A 19,441-nucleotide genomic window follows, 5' to 3' on the forward strand; every position below is an offset into this window, starting at 1 on the left:
GTAGGTTAAGATTGGAATTCGGAAGATGCCGGATACCTGGAACAGCCTTCTCTTTTGACCCAGCCCACCCTTACACCTGCACTCTTCCAGTTCGCTGGCTCCCCAGAACTGTGTGGTGTGTGCAGGCCCAAACCACACCTTGTCAGCTGGCCTTAGCCTGTGGGGCACTCCAGGCCTGTGGAGCTCCAGAATGAGCCTACAGGGAGGAGGGAGGCCAACTCCCCCAAAGCTTTCTGAGTCTGCAGCTTTAAACTGGCAACAGCCCCAGTTTGGACTAGCTGTTTGATGGGGTATCGGCTTCTCCATCCAGCAAGTGTCTCTTACTGGAGGATATCCTGCGCACCCCAACTCTGGCAAGGCAGTCCAGATTTCTCCAGCTTGGCCTTCAGGGAGAAAATCCACATTTGTGTCGGTTACGGCTTGGGTTAGGCAGATGCATGTACTCCTGTGGTCCTGCCTCTCCCTATAGGTGCTCTGTTCTAGGTCCCTGGCTCCACTGGAACACATCTTGTCAGCTGCCTCCAGGCCTGCAGAGTTTCAATCAGTCTTGAACCAGCTGCAGAACCCCCGGGGTGGAGGGAACCCACCTCCCAAAACTCTTTCTGAGACAGTAACTTTAAGCTGGTGACATCAGTCCCCATTTGGAGCAGTTGCCTATGGGGTCCTGTGTTCGTTCACCAGTCATCAAGGCTCCCAGGTTTCTCATATTGGGGGATACCCTGGCAGCCCACCAGGCCCCTTCTTGGTAAGACAGCCCCAGACTTCTACAGCGACCTTCAGGGGGAATATGTACGTTTTGTGCAAAATTAACTGGAAGGACGAGGAGGCCATGTGGTTTAAAACCAGACATATACTGAAGGGTAAAATTTGGTGACAGCACTACAAAGGAAGGGCCAAGTCCTTGAGGCACTGTGAAGGAAAAATAATATAAGCTAATAAAAACAGAAAACCCAGTTAAAGAAATTATGTATCTGTGAGCTTTATGAAGGCAGGGTCTACAAATAATTTAGTACTGTATTCCTTATGTCAAATAATGGCACAATGGTACTTAACCTTTCCTTGAGCTAAGATTCTCTTTGAAAAATATGAGAGAGGGATGCCTGGGTGGCTCAGTCGGTTAAGCATCTGCCTTCGGCTCAGGTCATGATCCTGGGGTCCTGGGATCGAGGTCCCGCATCAGGTTCCCTGCTCAACGGGGAGTCTGCTTCTCCCTCTGCCTGCCACTCCCCTGCTTGTGCTCTCTCTCTCTGACAAATAAATAAATAAAATCTTAAAAAAAAGAGAAAAATATGAGAGAAACTAGGTACCCTACTTCATTCTAAGAGTGGGCACTTAGCAAATGTTGGTGAGATTAAATTAAATTGTGTACATAGCGTTATGTCTTTTTTTCTTTTTCCTTCACTGAATGGCATGGCTAACTTTCTTAACTTTGATGGACACAATTACAGACCTCTTTGCTAGAAAAACAAACTCAGGGTTTCCTGTTTAGGGAAAAAAAAAAAAAAAGACCTATTGCACCTAACTTCCCTTCCTCCCAATGTTTTCCTGCAGTAATATAAAAGACGTTAAAAATAAGAATGAAATCATAACAGTGCTACAGAGAGTGGCAGTGGCAGATCAGATATTTTGTGAAATTCTTCAAAGATAAGCAGATAAGACTGAACTGATGAAGAAGTCAAAATGGGGAAATTGTAGTCAGACCCGCAAGAGATGAACGTGATTCATTCTGAGGGAGCCACAGATAAGGTTGGAGCTTCGCTCATCACATTGTAAGTAATATTCCAAGCAAACGAGAATCTTAATGCAGTTATTCAAGAAGATATTTGTTGGGAAAACAGATATACATGACTAAAAGGGAAATTAAGACTAGCCATCCCTACTAATGCATAGAATTCTTCATTTGTGGATTATGATTCCTGAATATTTGAGAAAAACCCAGAGCATGAAAGAGAAAGTCCAAGATTAATAAATTAAAACTGAGCCCCGAGAAACAGAGGTAATTTAGGGAGCAGAAGAGAACTTGAAAAAAATTCCAAGTAGGATTTTTTTTTTTTAAGATTTTATTTATTTATTTGAGAGAAAGCGCGCACAAGCGGGGGGCGGGGGGGCGGGGCGGGTGGAGGGGCAGAGGGAGAGGGAGAAGCAGGCTTCCTGCTAAGCAGGGAGCCCGACAGGGGGATTGATCCCAGGATCCTGAGATCATGACCTGAGCCGAAGGCAGATGCCCAACCAACTGAGCCACCCAGGCGCCCCCCAAGTAGGATTCTTAAGGATTCAAGAATAGATTACATTCATAAAATAAGAAGTGGCCATTATGAAAAAGGACCAATCAATAAATAGGAACATATTCTTAGAAATAAAAAAAGAACGGAGTTGCTGAAGACTAAATTAGTGTTCTGGAAAATAAAATTTCCTAGGATGTAGATAAATATTAAAAAGCTGGAAAACAGGTGAGAGAAGTTGAGCATGGAGGATAAATCCAGGAATTTCAAGTTCAAGAATACAATTTTCTTGAGTCAAAGACAAGTGTAAGCCAGATTTAATTAGACAGGAAACAGATACACATGCCTATATACATTCTAGTGAAATTTCAGAATTCCATGGATAAAAAGAATACCTTAAAAAGATTTAGAAAAAAAAAAGAAGAGAAAGAAACAACACCAGATTACTTACTTTGGATGAGAATGATACCAATCAGACTTCTCATCAGCAGTCCTGTATGTTAGAAGACAACAGAATACTACATTCACATTCTGGGGCAAAATGGTTTTCAACCTGAGAATGTATACCTTGCTGACTGATAGGTAAGTGGAAGGGCAAAATACACACATATTTGGACATGTCAGAATCAGAAAGCTTAGTGCTCAAGTATCCTTTAAAAAATTACTTCAAGAGGGGCACCTGGGTGGCTCAGTCGTTAAGCGTTTGCCTTAGGCTCAGGTCATGATCCCAGGGTCCTGGGATCGAGCCCCGCATCGGGCTCCCTGCTCCGCGGGAAGCCTGCTTCTCCCTCTCCCACTCCCCCTGCTTATGTTCCTGCTCTTGCTGTCTCTCTCTCTGTCGAATAAATAAATAAAATCTTTAAAAAAAAATGTAAAAAAAATTACTTCAAGAAAATGAAAAAAAAATAGTACAAGAAAGAGGACACCATGCATTATAAGAGCAGTGAAAAATGTGAAATTTCAGAAAATCTAGGTATAAGTATAGCTCATAAAATTCATGCTAGTCACTAGAAGAACTAAAACCAGATATTGTTGACAGGATTGCCTCTGATGAATGGAAGTGGGTAGAAAGAACTTTTACCTTGTATTTTATACCCTTCTGTATTAATGATTTTATTTTTGTTTTAAATACAATTACTTGTAACAAAAAATTTAATAAAAAATTTAAAAGGCACTCCTCCCCCAATCTAACAGTACTTATATTCTAAGTGTGTTGTCAGATTCCTTCTTTAGAAATTTTATAAGAAGATGAACTAGTTCATTTAGTATTGGATGGTTTTGGAACAAGTCTGGGGTGCTGCTGTTAAGACAGGTCTGCAAATAAAACATTTCAGAAAAATCCTTGATCAATTCAGCACACATACAAAAAGTCAGATGTATACATATAAGAAAGATGACTTTCTTTTCTTCACAATAACCTGAAAGTGAATCTTGCAAATTAAAAAAAACTAAAAAAAAAAAAAAAACAATCCAAAACTTTCTTTCTGCTTCAAAAAGTTTGTCATCTTGTGGTCTAAAGTGTAATTGTCTAATATGGTAGCCACCGGTCACATACGGCTGTTGAAACTTGACATGTATCTAGTTCAAACTGAGATGTGCTGTAAGGGTAAAATACACATCAGATTTCAAATACTTTAAAAAAAAACTGAAAAATATCTCATTAATAATTTTTAAAAGACTAATTACATGTTGAAGTGTTTTTTTTTTCAGAGCACTGGGTTAAATAAATTTTATTAGAATTAATTTTATGTTTATTTTAAAACCCATATGTGGTCCTTATTTGTGGCTTGCATTGTGTTTCTATTATTCAGCCCTGGTCTAAAGCATCAATATGTAGCACACATCCATTACTACTCAAAGGGGGTTTCTATAAAGAGAGTTTTGAAGGAGAAAACTCACATTTTGGCTTTCACTTGCCAAGAAACTCCCCTGGCAATGAAGAAAGGATCAATGCTAGCAATATTAGAACAAGACAGAGTGAGAACAGGAAGTTGGGAGAATAGGGAACATGACTGAATTCAGGGAGAAGAAATGCCATTTCTAATATAAAAAAGTTTGTTGGTTGAATGACTTCCAATAAAATGTTTGCTTCTAGGGCTTGTACTCTTTTAATACCATAAATTATTCTTTTTATAATCATATTCTCTTAATAATTTCTTTATGCAATGCCATTCTAGCTAGGAATTCTCTACCTACAATTTCCTTAGAACTTTTCTACATGTATATTGATATTTTTTATGTTAGGTCATTTTCCTACATTGATGTGGTAATTACTACATTATTCTAATCCTGTACAAAGGCCTCTATACTGATTCAAATTGCCCAAAGTGGGCAATACATTGCAGAGCAGAAGTTATCTCAATCCTAGTAGTTATCTTTCAAACAATATTTATCCTCGTGTCAACCGAGCTTCTCCAACCCATCTGAAAAGATCACTTTCATCAGTAGAGGGAATTTGCATATTTTTCTGCAAAAGATGGATGATTAGCTTATTTCCTGAGGAATGTTACAGTGCATTTGTGTTCTCTTCTTTGTCACTATAGATCATTTCTCACTTGTGATTTTTTATTCTGTCATGAACTATGAAAAACAATTACAGTGTTTACCAACAGAGCAGCTCTGTGGAAGGTAAAAGAAACAGTAAGTTGGGAGTGAGAGCTTTCTTTACAATAATCAAGAGATGGTAAAGGAAGAGAAATGGGGGATATTAAAAAAAAAATCCAGGGGCGCCTGGGTGGGTCAGTCGTTAGGCGTCTGCCTTTTGCTGGGTCGTGGTCCCGGGGTCCTGGGATGGAGCCCCGCATTGCATCGGGCTCCCTGCTCAGCGGGAAGCCTGCTTCTCCCTCTCCCACTCCCCGTGCTTGTGTTCCCTCTCTCGCTGTGTCTCTGTGTCAAATAAATAAATAAATAAAATCTCAAAAAAAATTCCAGAAACAATAGAAAGTAGGGGTCCTTTTAGCCATTGCCAGTATTAAAAGATGATATCAGGGAAAGGTTGTGAACGCTTTTACTTTTACATTCTATCAACCCTGTGTAAGGCTGTTGTTGGGGTCAAACACCTTAATAATCACATTAGGGATGGACAATTTAGGATTTAGGTCAGTGATTAGCAAATAGGTCCTCTATCAATGTTTGTTAAGTAAGTAAGAAAATCCATGACTTATGGTTCTATTTTCTACTTCTATTTTCAAATCTCATGACTTATTAGCATAAGATGTTATGGTCTCGTTACTAAAATGGCTGGCTACTTTACAGAGAGAGTAATTTGTCCTTTGTTCTTGCTGCTATAGATGTTTTTCCCCTTCCCAGGTTGAGAATGAAGCCAGATCTTGCATTTCTTTGCCTACGTGCCTTTTGTGTTGCAGGAGGAAGCAGCAGTTGCCAGGCAAGAGAACACAACTTCCTCCTTCGCAGGCTTTTTTTTTTTTGCAATAGCCTTGGCTCAGGGAGAATTATATAGAAAGTGATAGAGGTAAGTGCTTGAAGTTTACAGGAGAAACCTGTGGAATCCAAGGGGAGAGGAAGATTCCTGAGACTAAGAGATGGGGCAGGGTTCTAGGAGGGTTTCTGGTTTATAGGCATCACCCCAGGAAGGGGACTGGACAACGTCAGGATGGTGAAGTCCAAGTGTGTGGCCTTGGAAGCCATGCACAGATGTCCTCTGCCTACCTTCAGGAGACCATGTGGGAATGGACAGTGTGTTTACTGGAGACCAGTGTGGACAGCAGCCTAGACTAGGACCCTTATCCAACTCTTCCCACCAATTACATTCTGGGACCTTTAGTAATACCTGAGAAGGTGAAGAACCCTACCAATGAATGAGACTGACTTTCTCACCAACTGGATGGTTAAAGGCTCAGCATGGGATAAGATTGTTTAGAATACATTTCAGGCTAAATGCAATGGTATCATTCATGAAAGTGCTTGCTTGGACAATGACCAGTCCATAGTATGAAATGAACAGGTGTTCACCAAACATGAGAACTAGATGTGACTTCTATGTTCATCTAGTCCAGACTCTTCATTTTTAGATTACGAAACCGAGGTTTAAGACTTAAAATAGCTTGTTCCAAGTTGTTGGTCTGAAGCCAGGGCAGAGCTGAGGCAGGGTGTCATCAACCTTCAGCTCACTTTTCTTTCTAGTTTGTCACTTGAGAAATTCAGATCTATTTGTGGTGATCAAATACATTATTATTTCATCATGGCCATGAAGAGTTCTCATCAAAGTAAATCTCTTACTTTTAAGATAAAATAAAGAAATCGGAACTATAAAAGTATCTAGGTCTGATGATGGTAGAGGTAAAAAAGAAGAAACGTGGCTGCCTGGAATTTCTAGTTATTTCCCATTATAGAAGTTGTGGGGAAAATGACCCGAGCTACCATTACAGTAGTTGATATTACAGGTTCTGAGAATGAAATACCTCTCTCTAAGGCAGTTTCAATACAGCTATGTGCATGTATGTGTCTTAGCACATATATGCACATACAGAAATCTGTTAGCTACCAAACACTGGGTAGGAGTTTCTTTTCAGGAGTGTGTACATGTTTGTATTAAATCTACTTAACAGCTAAAGAAATGATTTATTTATACCTTCTAATTGGGTCTTACTTCTTAAGAATCATCCTACATGATACTACTTCTAGTTTAATTGTCCTCATTTTCCAGTCTTCTTTAATCTATGTCTTTGTCACACATTGTAAGCTTTTGCTCTTTGCAGGAAAAAGGCTGATTGGAGTTCGATTTCTTCTTTCTTTCTAGACATCCATGCCAGAGAGTGTAACTATCCTTTGCAGAAGAGCCTCCTTCTAGCCGAGAATGAGAAGCCTGCACTACAATGAAGAGTGTAACCATCAGGAGACCTAACCAGGTAACCTGGGGTTCATTCTTCAGTCCCTGAGTCTCTATGAGCTCAGACCCTGCTCTAGAGAGGCTCGAAAGGAAGGGTGTGGGGAGGGTGATGTCCACATGGTGAAAGCCTGTCCTTCGAAGGAGGCATTACTGAGAGATGCTGTGTCCAAGGAGGATGGTCCGGTGTGTCTGGCCTTAGCCAGCCATCTATTCAGATGTTCCGATAGGGGTCCCTGTGCCAGCAGGGCCCGTGGCGGAGGAGGGTAAACAGCAGCACCACTAGGACACCAGACACCAGGCAAAAGGCAACGGCAAGGGTGACCCTTAGAACTGTGGAAAAATTGGAAAAGCAATAATGTAAAATTAATGGATTAGGAAAATATAAAGATTGTAAAATTAATAGGTGAGCAAAATAGGAAGAGCACACATCAGTGCCTTGATTGTAAACTTCAATGGCATTTCTGAAGCAACCTTGAAATCAGCATAGTGTTGTTTTTTTTTTTTAAGATTTTATTTATTTGACAGAGAGAGACACGGCGGGAGAGGGAACACAAGCAGGGGGAGTGGGAGAGGGAGAAGCAGGCTTCCCACTGAGCAGGGAGCCCAATGTGGGGTTCGATCCCAGGACCCTGGGACCATGACCTGAGCTGAAGGCAGACACTTAATGACTGAGTCACCCAGGTGCCCCGATTTCTTTTTTTTTTTAAGATTTATTTATGGGTGCTTGAGTAGTTCAGTTGGTTGGGCATCTGCCTTTGGCTTGGGTCATGATCTCAGGGTCCTGCCCTTCCGCTCATGCTTTCTCTCTCTCTTAGATAAATGAATGAAATCTTTACAAAAATAGATTAAATAAATAAAAGATTTATTTATTTATGTGAGAGAGAGAGAGAGAGAGAGAAAGGCCACAAGCAGAGGGAGGAGCAGAGGGAGAGGGACAAGCAGATTTCCCACTGAGCAGGCAGCCTGATGCAGGGCTGGATCCCAGGACCCTGAGACCATGACCTGGCCAAAGTCAGATGCTTAACTGATGAGCCACCCAGGCACTCCCCACTCTGGCCTTTTTTTTTTTTTTTTTTTTTTTTTGATTAAAGTATTTCTAAGGTCCTTTCCCAGCATTAACTTCATGCATTTTTATACAGTTAAAATGATCAATTGCTCATGGTCTCAGGGTCAAAGGAAATACTATCATTAATTGGGTCTAAAAGAAATGGAATAGCATCTTCTAGCTTCTGAATATGATTTTCAGTAAATATCTTTTAGAGAGGAAACCTTGAGTACCTGTTAACAACGGCAAGCATTTTTGGGATAACTGTGTACTATTGCTAATCTGTACCTTTATTTATACATATCCCTTTCATAGCTGACCAGTCATGGAAAGATATATGGGGTCATTTTTTATGAGATGCTATTCATTATTTTATCTGGAAAATTACCTTACACACACACACACCTTAGTCCATGATACTGTATACATCACAAATATAAATTTGTACCATCTCTAAATGTATGTCTGATCTTCACTAAAAATAAAGGATTGCTTGTTGGCTTAGACAGTAGGAGAGCAAACATCTCTCCGATCCTGGCAGCTCTGTCTACAGAAGCCCTAGTGCTCCATGGAACACAGTTGAAAATCACTTATTTAACCTAACCTTATCATTGCAGAGATGAAAAAAAAAAAGTAGAGGGATTAGATAATTTGGCTAAGGATAAGCAAATAATTGTATTTGGGTTGGAATATGTGGGCTTATCAGTCTCATGATTTTAAAAACCATCTGCCCACTAATGACTTCCAAATTTAAATCTTCCCCAAACTCAAGACTCATATATCCAACTGTGTACTTGACATATTCCCTTGGACATCTAATAGGCATTTCAATCTCAAAAAGTCCAAAAACTAAACTCCTGATTCCCTTGTGTCCTCCCCTACCCCAAACTCTGTTCTTCCTGCAGCCTTCCCCATTTCAGTTGATGGAAACTTCCTTCTTCTAGCGTCTCAGCCCCAAAGTCTTGGAAACTTCCTTGACTCCTCTCTTTCTCTCACATTCTGTAATCAATCTGTCAGGAAATCCTGTTGGTTCTACCAAAAACTATATCCAGAAACCAGGGATTTCTCCCCTTCTCTGCCACCGCCCTGTTTTGAACCATAATCAACTTTTGCCAGAATTATTACAACATCCTCCTGACTTGTTCCCTAGTTTCTATCCTTTCTCCCCTACAATCTATTTTCAACACAGCAGCCAAATGACTTCAAGTCAAATCATGACACTCCTCTACTTGAAACAAAGCCTGCAATGAATGCTCATCTCACTCAGAATGAAAGCCAAAGTCCTAATGATAACAGTTTATGAGACTATATCATCTGGCCTGATTAACCTCTTGGAGTTCCTCTCCTACCACTCTCCCTTCACTTACTCTTTTGTCCACATGGGCCTTCTTGTTGTTCCTTAGACATGCCAGAAACACACCCATTTACTGCCTTTGCTGTAGTTGCTACCATCGCCTAGATGCTCTGCTCATGAATCTCTGCTTAGGTAACTCCATCACCTTCTTTGCTCAAATCTCATCTTCTTCTATTTTTTAGATTTATTTATTTGAGAGAGAGAGAGAGAGGGAGAGAGAGCGAGTAAGCAGGGGGAAGGGCAGAAGGAAAGAATCTGAAGCAGACTCCTGCTGAAACTGGAGCTCGATGTGGGGCTCGATCCTACAACCCCGAGATCAGGACCTGAGCTGAAATCAAAAGTCAGATGCCTAACCAACTGAGCCACCCAGGCACTCCTCAAATTTCATCTTCTCAGTGAAGGCTTTCTATTTAAAGGTGCAACCAATATGCCCCTTCCCCACACCAACCCCCAGCTTGGCACTTGGGATTCTCACCTTCCAAAGTATTTATTTATTATGTTTATTATTTATTACCCATCCCTCTCTCCCTCTAATAGAACATAAGCTTCATGAAGGCAGAAATCTTGTCTTTTTTGTTCATGAATGTATCCCAGGCACTTAGAATAGTACCTGGCACATAGCAGGTGCTCAATAAATATTTGTGGAAAGAATTAATGATCTAGAACTCACAGGTTCTCAATTCATAGTTCAGTGCTTTTCTCATGATGTCAGGATGCCTCTTAGCATCATGAGAAGGTGAATATTAATAAAATTAGATCCTGGTGGACAGGTGCCATTACCACTGTGAATGGAGTTAATATAAAGGTGGAGGGAACTGAATAGACTTGAGGAAGGAAGGAAAGGAATAAATGGAAATGAGGGAAGAAGGCAGAGACTAATGAATCTTTAAAATTAATGTTCATGGGTGACTTTCTGTATTTGGAAATTTATTTTCAATTTTTTTGGCTATGTTGTCATAGTAGTCCCATGGAATATGTTTTCCCAAACTTTTTTCCTCCTTCATTCTTTCCCAGACATGCAGTGGGCACACACCATATGCTAGGCCACCTATTGGCCTAACCCAGTATTGGGTTCTGGGGTTCCATGATCCCTGCTTTTGGGATCATCAATATCTAGTGGGAGAACCAGATAGACAATTATGAGATCATGTGATAAATAGTAAAATAAAAGTGTAAAAGACTTGCCATTGGAGTAGAGAAAAAGCTGAGATTAATACAAAGCTTTCTATTTAGAAGAGAAAGAGGTTGGAAAGCCTTCTCAGAAAATGCTAAGATTTGAGCTGGACTTTGAAGTAAATAAGACTTTGCCATGAGACAGAATGAGTTGCACAAGAGTGCCAATGAGCAGCTGCACGTGGCTGAGTATAGTTCCTGGTGAGTTGAGACCAGAAAGGTAGGTTGGGGCCTAGGTCTTTGAAGGTCTGGTTTGTCATGGGGCACGTGGAAATCATCAACAAGTATGACACATGGAAGTGACATGGCCCAATTTGTGTTTAAAACAAGAAAACAACTGCAGAGAAAGATAGGATGGTGGAGACACTCTAGGCCTGCTGACTATAGAAATGCCTTTGACAAGATACTGAGGGCTCAGTGCTGGACATGTGGTCCTGACGATGCGGATGAGGGAATTCTAGCATACTCCTGAAGTAGAACCGACAGGCTCTGTCGTGGACTAAATGTACTGGTCAAAGAGAAGTGGAATCACGGCCACTCATGGGTTCTAGTTTGGGTGAAGAAGATGATTAGGCTATGAACTGAGATTGGAAACACATTAAAAAGGGTCAGTTTGGAGTGGAGGAGATAATAAATTTCATTTCAAATGTAGGCTTATTATCCTCGTAGAAAGGGTCAATAGGCAGCTGGAAAAAACAGGTCTTCTGTATGGAGACATGGAAATAAGGATTGTAGGTGTAGAAGATGAAGGCCTGGGTAATAGTGGCCCATGGGGAGGGTGGAGTGAGGGCACCAAGGACCTGATCATTTAGGGGGCTGGAGGAAGGTATGAGTCTGAGGACATAGAAAACACTCAGGAGAGATTCTCTCTCTCCCTCTCTCTCCTTAATTTTTTAAATTATACACTACCTTGTACTGTGAAGGATTTTGTGAGTTTGACAGAGTAATGTTCTAGAATCTGAGAAAAAGAGGGAGTGATCCGTCGTATCTTACTGCAAAGAGACAGTGGTGGAAATGACTGAAAGCCCTCTCACCACATGGGAACACGAGAAGGCTGCTGAAGGCAGTGTGAATCAGCACTCCTTTTCTGAAAACTATTTTGGCAATAAGTATTAAAAGCCTCTTCCTCTTGCTGTTACTCCCCAAGTCCTGTCTACACTTCCTCTCTCCCCTTTGAACAAGTCTGCCCTCACTCTCATCCTTGGATGACTGCAACAGCCTCCCAGCCATGCTCCCTGCCTGCAGTCCCACTGCTCTCCAGGCCATGCTCCCCACTGAAGGCAGAGGTCTTTCTAAAACAAGAAGCCTGTCCCGTCATAGGTCCTCTGCCTAAAACCTTTCTTTTTTTTTTAAAGATTTTATTTATTTGAGAGAGAGTGAGGGAGAGGAAGCAGGGGGAGGGGCAGGAGAGGGAGAAGCAGACTCCCCACTGAGCAGGAAGCCTGACTTGGGGGCTCCATCCCAGGACGCTGGGATCATGACCTTAACCGACTGAGTCACCCAGGTGCTCCTTTCTGCCTAAAACCTTTTAATGGCCAGAGCTACTCAACTTGACCTGAGACACTTAATGCCCACCACCTCAGCATCTTTGCGCTCTAACCAGACATACTCCTTCTAATTCCTAAAATGCCCCATGCTGTCTCTAGCCTTTGGGCTTCTACACATTTTCTTTTGTTTGTAACATTTTCATCTTTCCTCACCTCCACTCACCCAGTTAATTCTTTCTCTCCTTCAGGCTTTGGTTTAAACATCACCCCCTTTGAAATGTCTTCTCTGACCTTTTAGACTTAAGCGAATTGCCTTTCCCATATGTCCTTTATTATAGTATTCACCATACTTAAAACCATTAGGGCTTGTTTAATTCTTTATCTCCCTGTCCTCCTTGCCTGCCTCCCTCCCCCACCTCGCCAAGGGGTCTAGGTCACATGGGGACAATTTTCTTGTCTTGTTACTGTTTCCTCAGCAGACTTAATGCTTCCTCCATAGGCACCTATTAGGTACATAATAGGTACTCAAAAAATAGCAACTGTTTATTAAATATTCATATTCTTTGATCCACTAATTTAATTTTTGGGAATTTTGTCCCAGAGGGATGGATAGTCAACAAGCCAGTGTAGGATGGAGAAGGAAAATGATACAGTAGAACTATGGTGTTGACGAGTGTGAGGCTTGAATCCTGACCCTACCACTTGTGGCATGTTATTTTCTGAGGCTCAGTTTTCTTCTCTGTAAAATGGGGATATGTGATATTGGTAGGAAAATGAAGACAAGTTGCTGAATTAGGCACCAGTGACTTTCAAAAGGGATGTTTCCAAAGAGAGATGGAGGGAAGAACGTAATTTTTTCGAAAAGTTCAGGAGTGAGAGAGAGATGAGGAAATACAGAATGTAAATGATTAGTTCAAGAAAATTGGGATTGAAGAAAGTGAGAGCAGGTGCTTGAAGCTGTTCTTTGATGAGAGATTTGGGCATGTTCCTAGTAGAAGGAAGCCAGTGCAGAGGAAGTAAAATGAAGCTAAGATTCATCGAGGTCCCAGGAGATGAGGGGTGGGATCATATGCTTGAGGAAAGGAGTTAGGTAACTCAAGGAGGAACATGTTTTCCTGAGGGGCAGCAGAAAAGGCAGGTTCGGGCTACTAAGATATTTTGAGGTAGTGACAGGAGAACCTAAAAGACGTTTCAAGGGACTATCTTGCTCTTCTCAGGATATCTCGTAAGAATTAAAGAAGCCAAGATGGAATTAAAAGTTTGGGGAAAATAACAAGGCTTTCCTGCAGAATATAGGAAAAGAGTCCAGTAAGGGTGAATATGTTTGCCAAGCAGTGTTGAAAGATCCAGCTGGGGTTGGAATAGAAATTTCAATATTCCTAATTTGCAGTGGTAACAATAGGCTTCTGCTTCACTCAGCTGATCAGAATGCAGAAACTGTGTGGTTGGTTTAATCTAGGTTGGATATTGCTGTGGTGGGCAGGGTATGGGATGGACCACTATTGTGATATCAGAATTGCCTAGATGAGGACAGGGAGTAAGGAGTGAGTTGGTGTATACCAAAGCAAGTTCCCAATGTCATTAATGAATGATGACACATGTCCTGGGAAACTGATGATAGTGGCAACAAGAATGAGAAACAGGTGCTGTAATTGGCCTTCTCTCTGAGGGAGGGGAAGTGCTGGAAGGGGTATCATGGAACAGGGGCTCTAAATAGCAATGGGGGAACAAGAGAATGCCAAGGTAACTATGTGGAAAACAACCATATAACATAGACAAATTGGCATATACATATGTATATGTAGTCAGTGACTGGGTCTTTATAGTACAGTCACATTTGAGGCTCATTAATAGCTTTTCTCCCCTATTTATTGAACAATTAGGTTCTAGGCTTCTGATATCTGGGTCCAGCCATGAAGAGGTCAGGCTAAGTATGAAGGGCTGAACATTTATTTATTTATTTTTAAAGGTTAATTAATTTATTTTTAGAGAGAGAGAGAGAGACAGAGTGGTGGGTGAGGCAGATGGAGAGGGAGAGACAGAATCTTAAACAGATGCCCTGCTGAGCAGGGAGCCCAACCTGGGGTTGGATCTCACAATCCTGAGATCATGACCGGAGCCGAAATCAAGAGTGGGACGCTTAACCAACTGAGCCACCCAGACAACCCAGGGCTGAACATTTATTCAATTAGTAAATTTTGACTGAAGGTACCAGATTCTAGGCATTGTCTGAAGAGTCAAGGAGGAAAAAGGTCTGGATCTTGCCTTGGGCATGTGCATATTTACTGCAGAGTCTCAGCTTTACAAAGATTATAAGGGGAAACTAGAGCTTCCCACCAGTAATTCTCCTTCCCACTAAATATGTGATGTTGGAGATTGAGAGAGGGTTTGGGAGAGGGCTAGCAAAGAAAGTCTGACAGTGTCAGTAAAATTTTGGAATTAAGGAAGTATTTTCTAAATTTTTAAAAAGATTTTATTTAATTATTTGAGAGAGAGAGAGAGAAGCAGGAGAAGTGGCAGAGGGAGAGGGAGAAGCAGACTCTGCACTGAGCAGGGAGCCCAATGCGGGGCTTGATCCCAGCACCCTGGAATCATGACCTGACCTGAAGGCAAATGCTTAACGATAGAGCCACCCAAGAAAGTCCCAAGAAAGTATTTTCTAAAGAAAGAATTTTATCATTTTCAAGTAACATAGTATGGAACTTAGACTTATGAATTTCCCAGCAAAGATTCTGCTTAATTTAGTTGATAGGAGAATGAAATTGATTGGGTCTACTAGCACTGGTGAATAACACTGCTCACAGGGATGGGTAGGATTTCATGGGTGGCGGGTTTGCCAGGCATTCTGCCTGTCCAAGATTTGTCCTGTATTTAATGGTCTGTCCTGCTTTCTGTATTGGCTTTCTCAGGACACCCGAAATGTTCTGTAACCATCTTTTTCCCCCCCAACATATAAAAATCCAGCAGTTAAAGCTATCATTCAAATGTATCTGAGCACCCTATACTTTTATTTGCTAAATTTTGTGGCCCTACTAAGGAATCATTCAATGCCTATAACCTTGTGTACTTTGGCCTGCTTAATGGTGTCTCTGTCAAGGCAAATAGGACTTCCTGTTCCAGGAATTTCCCAACACTGATCACAGTCTGTCTTTCTGAAATTTTTACCCAACACTGATCACAGTCTTTCTGAAATTTTTACCTGCTGCCCCAAGCATCACTCTTTGAGACCACAGAACAAATCTAACCCTTTTTCCTTAAAGGAGTTCAGTTATTGAATTCACTTTGTTGGAGACCACCTCATGTTATAGACTTTTTTTTTTTTTTTAAAGATTTTATTTATTTATTTGACAGAGAGAGAGAGAGCACAAGTAGGCAGAGTGGCAGGCAGATGGAGAGGGAGAAACAGGCTCTCCGCTGAGCAGGGAGCCGGATGTGGGGCTCGATCCCAAGACCCTGGGATCATGACCTGAGCCGAAGGCAGACGCTTAACGACTGAGCCACCCAGGCGCCCCTCATGCTATAGACTCTTAATAAGCTCCCTATGAGCTAAAACCAGTGGTGTGCTAGTAAACTGGATCAAAAACACAAAAAATAAAACTTTGATGTGTGGCATATGCTGATTTCTGTGGTGAAAATGCTCCTGCTCTGACACCATGACCAATTTCACACTGCTGAAGTCAAGTCTTTGAATTCAGAGTTGGGAAGGGATGTGCACATTCCACTCTTGAGGATGGTAAGCGCTGGCTCCAGCACAATCCCTAAGTTTTCGTTTTATTGACATATTTTGTAATTAGTTTCACTCTTTTTGAATACTGAGTTGTTGATACTGGTATCTTTTTTTTTTTGAAGGTTTTATTTATTTATTTGAGAGAGAGTGCGCACGAGAGAAAGCACGAGTGGGGTGAGGGGTAGAGGGAGAAGCAGGCTCCCCGCTGAGCAGGGAGCCCTATGCGGGGCTCGATCCCAGGACCCTGGGCTCATGACCTGAGCTGAAGGCAGATGCTTAACCCACTGAGCCACCCAGGCGCCCTGATACTGGTGTCTTGAAAAGAATTTTATAAACACTCTACACATAGGTTTGATAAGAGGAGGTGATAGATTGGCTATGGAGAATAAAGGAGAGGATGAGATCCAAAGTAACTCCCGGGTTACTGGGGATTACTACTAATCAAGATAGAGACAAGACAGTAGGTTCAGGGAGGAAAGGTAAGTAATTTATACATTCCTCGAGCAAATATTTATTGAGCACTAATCCATGTCAGGCACAGGTATTTCTGAGGACAGATATAAGAGAGAACACAACAGATAAACATCCTTGCTTTTGTGGAGATGATATTTTATCTTATTAGAATTGGCCCCTTGAGGGAAACCTGTGGGAATCTCCTTGGACCCAGAATCTTCTTCTTCTTCTTCTTCTTTTTTTTTTAAAGATTTTATTTATTCATTTGAGACACAGAGATACAGAGAGAGAGAGCATGAGCAGGGAGAGAGGCAGAGGGAGAAGGAGAAGCAGGCTCCTTGCTGAGCCAGGAGCCCGATGTGGGGCTCGATTCCAGGACCCTGGAATCATGACCTGAGCCGAAGGCAGATGCTTAACCATCTGAGCCACCCAGGTGCCCCGACCCAGAATCTTCTGCTGAGTAACTCCCCTACCCTTTCCAGGTTCAAGCCACTAAGACATTTGATAAATGGCTTTCTAGTACCTTGTACCACACCATTAGAAACCGCCATCCAAACTGATTTCAGATGGTGCAGCTCTTACCTCTTACAGGTAGCCTTTCGTGCCATTCCTTACTGACTCCCTCCCTCTGAATCCAGTTAACTCTTGTCCCCTAGCAACCCTTGTAGTCATAAGATATAAGCCTTGTTATTCTGTGTAATCTGTATCTTTTTGCTTCCCCACTACATTGTACATTTTCCAAGGGTGTTTTCTTGCAAGTTCCCCTTTAATAGATGAAGTAAAGCCATCCATCAGCTTAGCCTTTTTCTGAAGCAGTAAAGTCCAAACTAAATACATTTTCAATGTAAAATATTCATCTAAGCCAGTCAAAATCATTTTTACTTTACATTAATATTTTCCCTCTGGTTACATTAAAATAAAATCCCCAAACAAAACTAGAACCCCTCAAATCTGTCCTTCCAAGATTTTATTCTAATTAAACACACACACATTTTTCACAGTTCATTATAAAAGTAATGTTTTTGAACTCCCTACTAGTGACTTTATTCACTCTTTTACATTTGGCTTACTGCTGGAGGAAAGGTACATGCACGGGGGAGGAAGGGTAATTAGATGGTAGCGCTGGGGCAAATATTTACTTGGGAAAAAAATAATACAAATAAATATATGAATCACTGTCTAATGTCAGTCATCCCATAGCCCACTAGGCAAGGGAATGGCTTTGCTCTGGACTCTGGCATCCAGTAGAAACCATCTCTAGAAACCATTTCATCTTTATCTGTAATGGTAACGTGGCACGGTGTTCTCTAGACGTGTTGCATCTGCCACCCGGCAAATCTATAGGATTCTAAAGAGTGTCATTTGCACACAATTTCTTCTCGTACAGTGAGTAGTTTCCGCAGGACCTGTGAGCTTGCTTAGGTTTTCTGAAGGTCTCAGGATCAAAGCCTTACACATCCCTTTTGTCCCCAGAAAAGCTATCACACAGCCATACCTTCGACATTCCAGTGAGTTTTGATCTTGGAGGCATTTAGAACATTCTTACATTTCTAATTTTGTTCCAGTCTGATACATGTCATCGTACTTTCTCTCTTAAATCAACTCCAGAGTCAACATCTCTTACCATCTTCAAGAGAAACCACTGACGTAGGGCTCTCATCTCTGATGTGTTGTGCACCTAAATAAAATTACTTATTTGCTAGGATGTTTGTGCTCCAAGAGCTGCCGTATATATTATAGACAGCAAAGTTTTCTGGCAAGTTTGCTTTTGGTTTCTTCAAAAGTAACATGGATTTTCCAGGGCTAAAGGACACAAAGAGGTATTTACTTTTCAGATTTCCTACCCAATACGTTTTAACATAAGTAGAAAAAGATAGTACCAGTTTCCCAGTGTAGATGATTTCTCTGGATCGCTCCACTGTATCCATTTCTCTGCCTCTCCTTGTGAGAAGGCTGGAACTAATAGATAAGCTGGTCCTTTGCCCATCTGCCTAGGATTAACTTCTTCCCTTCCTTGCTCTCACTCTAGATTGTGGATTTTGTTTGAAATCTGTTTCACTTCTGACACTTAAAGAATGACCTCATTTAATCCTGCTCAAGTGATAGCTGGGAGTTCTTAAAAAAAAAACAAACAAACAAACCCAAAACATTCTATGTGGCCAATCATATAGCTCATGGCAGCCCCATGAAATTTGATCTAAACTTTATCTCTGATTCTCTTTTGACACGTCCTTTTCTATTAACACTGAAAAAACCAAGTCAAAGTTTAGGCCAAGTGGGGGCAGGACCTGGTGGAGAGGTAGGAGTTGACTGAAATTGGGGGTCCCTGAAACAGACAATTATCACCCCAAACCCATTTCCTTCAAAGCTGGGGGTGATGGCCGAGTTATATTCTCAAAGCCACCATCTGCCTGGAGAAAGGGTACTCTGCCTTTCTAATCCATAACATCCCCAGTACCTTGGTCATTGCTGGTGGGCATACACTCCGTGGACCAGTCTTGGGGGATCACAGGGGCAACCAGCTCAGCAAACTCCATCAGAGAACAGCTGGGAGTGCAGCCTGGCAACGTGAGGGGGTATGGTTCATGCTGGGTCTCATTCCGGTAGTACATCTCTACGAAGTACTCCCTGGTGGAGGAAGGTAGAAGACGGAGCTGTTAGTTCTGTGTTGTTGAACTGCCATTGAATTATTTTCCACCTGGCCTATGTCAGCTGTAGTTAGAAGTTAAGAAGTTAGGGGCATCTGGGTGGCTCAGTCGGTTAAGCATTTGCCTTCAACTCAGGTCATGATCCCAGGGTTCTGGGATCAAGCCCCGCATTGGGCTCCCTGCTCAGCGGGGAGCCTGCCTCTCCCTCCCCATGCACGCACTCTCTCTCTCAAATAAATAAAATCTTAAAAAAAAGAAGTTAAGAAGACACAAGTTAAGAGGAGAAGAATTTACAGGAGTGAGTAGATATTAGCTAACTTAAGTGTGGGAGTGGGGAGATTGGGGCAGGTTGGCCAGATCCAGAGGGTGGAAATGGGAGGGCTGGTTTGTTAGATAACCAGGGGCAAAAGAGGTGGGGACCAGATACTTAATTGGAGAGGGAGCTGAGAGGCGATGGTTGGGGGAATTGGGGTGATCTGATGA

General features: G+C 41.8%; 1 protein-coding gene and 1 long non-coding RNA gene across 3 annotated transcripts in view; one reads left to right on the forward strand and one right to left on the reverse strand.

The window, feature by feature from the left end:
* Window positions 1–1,604: 1,604 nt before the first annotated feature.
* The window catches only part of LOC116635294, a 43,209-nt gene continuing 25,372 nt past the window's right edge, over window positions 1,605–19,441 (forward strand). The window contains exons 1-2 of the long non-coding RNA XR_004300130.1: window positions 1,605–1,769; window positions 6,982–7,090. This is a non-coding gene — a long non-coding RNA (uncharacterized LOC116635294). The remainder of the gene's footprint in view (window positions 1,770–6,981; window positions 7,091–19,441) is intronic.
* ACP3 (acid phosphatase 3) overlaps window positions 6,767–19,441 on the reverse strand; it is a 44,848-nt gene continuing 32,173 nt past the window's right edge. The window contains exons 10-11 of one of the 2 annotated variants that reach the window (XM_032409208.1): window positions 18,769–18,938; window positions 6,767–7,401 (exon numbers count right to left, since the gene is read on the reverse strand). In XM_032409208.1, the coding sequence (XP_032265099.1) occupies window positions 7,283–7,401; window positions 18,769–18,938 (289 nt within the window). In that variant the 3' untranslated portion in view covers window positions 6,767–7,282. Of the gene's footprint in view, window positions 7,402–18,745; window positions 18,939–19,441 lie in introns of those variants that run through there. The other variant, XM_032409209.1, reaches the window with a different exon arrangement.

The sequence above is a fragment of the Phoca vitulina genome, unplaced genomic scaffold, assembly GCF_004348235.1.
Source record: "Phoca vitulina isolate PV1807 unplaced genomic scaffold, GSC_HSeal_1.0 scaffold10, whole genome shotgun sequence".
NCBI classification, from domain to species: domain Eukaryota; kingdom Metazoa; phylum Chordata; class Mammalia; order Carnivora; family Phocidae; genus Phoca; species Phoca vitulina.